The 3,548-nt window shown below is 38.6% G+C and overlaps 1 protein-coding gene across 1 annotated transcript; it reads left to right on the top strand.

Moving 5' to 3' along the window:
* Window positions 1-258: 258 nt before the first annotated feature.
* LOC112200726 (subtilisin-like protease SBT4.3) lies at window positions 259-2,823 on the top strand. Its single transcript, XM_024341736.2, has one exon. The coding sequence runs from the start codon at window positions 616-618 to the stop codon at window positions 2,821-2,823; it is 2,208 nt and encodes a 735-aa protein (XP_024197504.1). The 5' UTR covers window positions 259-615.
* Window positions 2,824-3,548: the final 725 nt, after the last annotated feature.

Genomic DNA, 3,548 nt, shown 5'->3' with positions numbered 1-3,548 from the left:
GAATGGGTAACCTGATGACCAATTCATCAGGTTACCATTATATTAAATTGTTATATATTAAAAAAAATAAAAATAAAAGGTATGAGATACGGAAGGGGTATTGTAGCATGTCTCATATATGCATACTTTCTTATTGCACCAGAGATAAATCCAGGAATTCGCAGCATTCTTTGAAATTATCAAGGATAATCAGCAAGGGCAAATATGATAATGAAATCAAGGCTTTTTCAATTTGGCCAAGAACAAAATCACGAACAAAGCAGAATGTGTAACAATTTGTATGAATATAACCTTGTTTTAGGTGATAGTTCATAGCTATTTATGCATACTCTCTTATATATTGGACCAGAGCTAAATCCATAGATTTGCAACACTTTTAGAAATTATCATGGCTAATCTGGAACTTCTTACATAGATGGAATGGACAATATGAATTTGAATTGTTATTAAGGAACAAAATCATATTTTGGTTAACTGCAATGCCAAAGATGCTTCGTAAGTTAAAGGAAATAAAATCTGGATGCATAATGGAGATGTGGTACTGCGTTATTAATCTCAGTATATATAAAGCACTCTTCACTAGCAACATTTTAGAGCATCGATCAAAATTAAACAATGGCTAATCATGGAGCTATCCTATTTTCGTATGCTTTCCCCACTCTTATACTAACCTTGAGCTTTTTCCTGTGCAAAGCCATTGATGAAAACAGAACGATCCACATTGTGTACCTAGGCTCACTTCCTGATAATGAGGTGTACTCACCAACGTCTCACCACCTTGGTTTACTCCAAAAAGTTGTCGACAGTAACTCCGCTGCAAATTTCTTGACAAGAAGTTACAAAAGGAGTTTCAGTGGATTTGCTGCCAATCTCACTGACCGGGAAAGGGAAAGGCTTGCTAACATGAAGGAAGTGGTCTCTGTCTTTCCTAGCAGAATTCTCCATCCTCAGACAATAAGATCTTGGGACTTTATTGGTTTCAATGAGAAAATAAGACGGAATGCCAGTGTTGAGAGTGATACCATTATTGGTGTCATTGATTCTGGAATTTGGCCTGAATCGGAGAGCTTTAAAGATGATGGTTTTGGTCCTCCTCCCAAGAAGTGGAAAGGTACTTGTGAGGGCGGCCAAAATTTCACTTGCAATAAGAAGCTAATTGGAGCCCGGGTTTACAGTTCATCTTCAGAGTCTGCAAGGGATGAACAAGGCCATGGAACCCACACAGCCTCAACTGCTGCAGGGAACACTGTAAAGGATGTGAGCTTTTATGGACTAGCAGGAGGTACTGCAAGAGGAGGGGTTCCCTCAGCGAGAATTGCTGTGTATAAAGTATGTGGTCAGGATGGGTGCCCTAGTGATGCTATATTGGCTGCTTTTGATGATGCTATTGCGGATGGAGCTGACATCATTACAGTTTCATTAGGAAGCGAGGAAGCATCTTTATTACAGTATGATCCTATTGCTATCGGTGCTTTCCATGCAATGGCAAAGGGGGTACTTACATCAAATTCCGCAGGCAACAGTGGTCCTGATGATTCATCTGTTTCAAGTGTAGCACCATGGATACTTACAGTTGCAGCAAGTAGTACTGATCGTAGGATCATTGACAAGGTTGTTCTCAGAAATGGGACGACCATGGTTGGGGCTTCAGTGAACACTTTCAAATTAAATGGGACAAATTTTCCATTGATCTATGGAAAAGATGCTTCAAGTAATTGCTCCGAGATCGAAGCTGGGAGCTGTTCAGACGGCTGCTTAGACCGTGGTTTAGTTAAGGGAAAAGTTGTGTTATGTGACGTGACTAGCGGAGTTGATGAGGCCTATGTTTCTGGAGCAGTAGGCTTCATTTTGAGACTTGATTATGATGATGTTTCTGAAATTGTACCCTTTCCTACAACAGCTCTTGCCAACAAAGAGCATAGTCTGATAAAGTTGTACACGAACTCCACGAAAGATCCTCGAGTAAAAATACAAAGAAGTGAAGAAGCAAGGGATACTGCCGCACCTGTTGTTGCTTCATTCTCTTCACGTGGACCAAATTCAATTCTACCAGAAATTATCAAGCCAGATATAAGCGCCCCAGGAGTTACTATTTTGGCTGCCTTTTCACCTATTGCTTCAGTTACAGAGAGTCTTCAAGACACAAGGCGTGTCAAATATAGTATACTATCTGGAACCTCCATGTCTTGTCCCCACGCAGCTGGTGCAGCTGCTTATGTTAAAGCATTCCATCCTGATTGGTCTCCAGCAGCCATCAAATCATCTCTCATGACTACAGCTTCTCCCATGAATGTTTCTGACAATAGCAGTGCCGCTGGTGAATTTGCTTATGGATCTGGACATATCAATCCTGTCAAAGCTATAGACCCAGGGCTTGTGTATGAAGCTTCTAAGGAAGACTACATAAAGTTGCTATGCTCGGTCTTGGATCAGCCCGATGTTAGACTTATATCAGGAGATAACAGCACTTGCTCTACAGGCTCTGACAAAGGATCTTTACAGGATCACAATTACCCTTCACTAGCAGCCGTTGTCACACCAAACAAATCTTTTTCGTTGAAATTTAACAGAAAAGTTAAGAATGTTGGCCTTGCAAACTCCACTTACAAGGCCACAATATTCGCCAACTCTACTCAAGTTGACGTCAAAGTGGTGCCTCAAGTTCTTTCCTTCAAGTCCTTGAATGAGGAGAAGGCTTTTGATGTGACAGTTGCCGGAAAAGGTTTGCCAGATGAAGTACAATCACATGTGTCTGCATCGCTGGTGTGGTCTGATGGAATTCATAGCGTTAGAAGTCCAATTCTTATCCACAACAAACAATAAATCCATGCATTATTGCGAAATAAACTAATTCTCTGAAAGTGCTTGACACATTTTTCATATGAGTTAAGTTATTGTAATAAAAAAAAAAATACCAATCCATCTCAATGTACTTTGAATGGTAGATGTAGATTCCAGTTACATATATACATATATTGCATAGTATATATGTCACAGATAATAAAAGTGTGGAATTTTATATTTATTTCGGTCTCACATGATTATCACTGTCTATCAAACCAAAACGATATATAACATTATGAAAGCAATGTTCTGATAAACTAAAATTTAAGGGTTAAATTCATTTTACCTCCTTAAATTTTACACTCAAAATTGTTTGTGCCTCCAAACTTCTAATTTAATCTCGTGTGCCCTTGTACTCTCCAATTCGATCAATCATAGCCAATTTTCATCTGATCTATGAATTTTTTTCATGAACTATTGATGTGGTGAGTCAACTAGTTTTAAGCCATGTATTATCCAAGCAATACTCCATTTACATAATCAATGCTAGAAATTGAACAAAGTGGACTCACCACGACATCAACAATTCATGGAAAATTTGAGGAATTGGTTGACTGATTACTATGATCGATCAATTTCAAGAGTGTAAAACATATGTTTAGAACTCTAGGGACACAAATGAAAAGTCCAGTGAGGTGAAATGAATTTAATCCTAAAATTAATAAGCACCTTCATCTCATATATAAGATTACTTGCACAAGTAT

The sequence above is a fragment of the Rosa chinensis genome, chromosome 1 (assembly GCF_002994745.2).
Source record: "Rosa chinensis cultivar Old Blush chromosome 1, RchiOBHm-V2, whole genome shotgun sequence".
Lineage (NCBI taxonomy): Eukaryota > Viridiplantae > Streptophyta > Magnoliopsida > Rosales > Rosaceae > Rosa > Rosa chinensis.
Note: the sequence above shows the minus strand (reverse complement) of the source record. Positions and strands in the feature narration are given on the sequence as shown.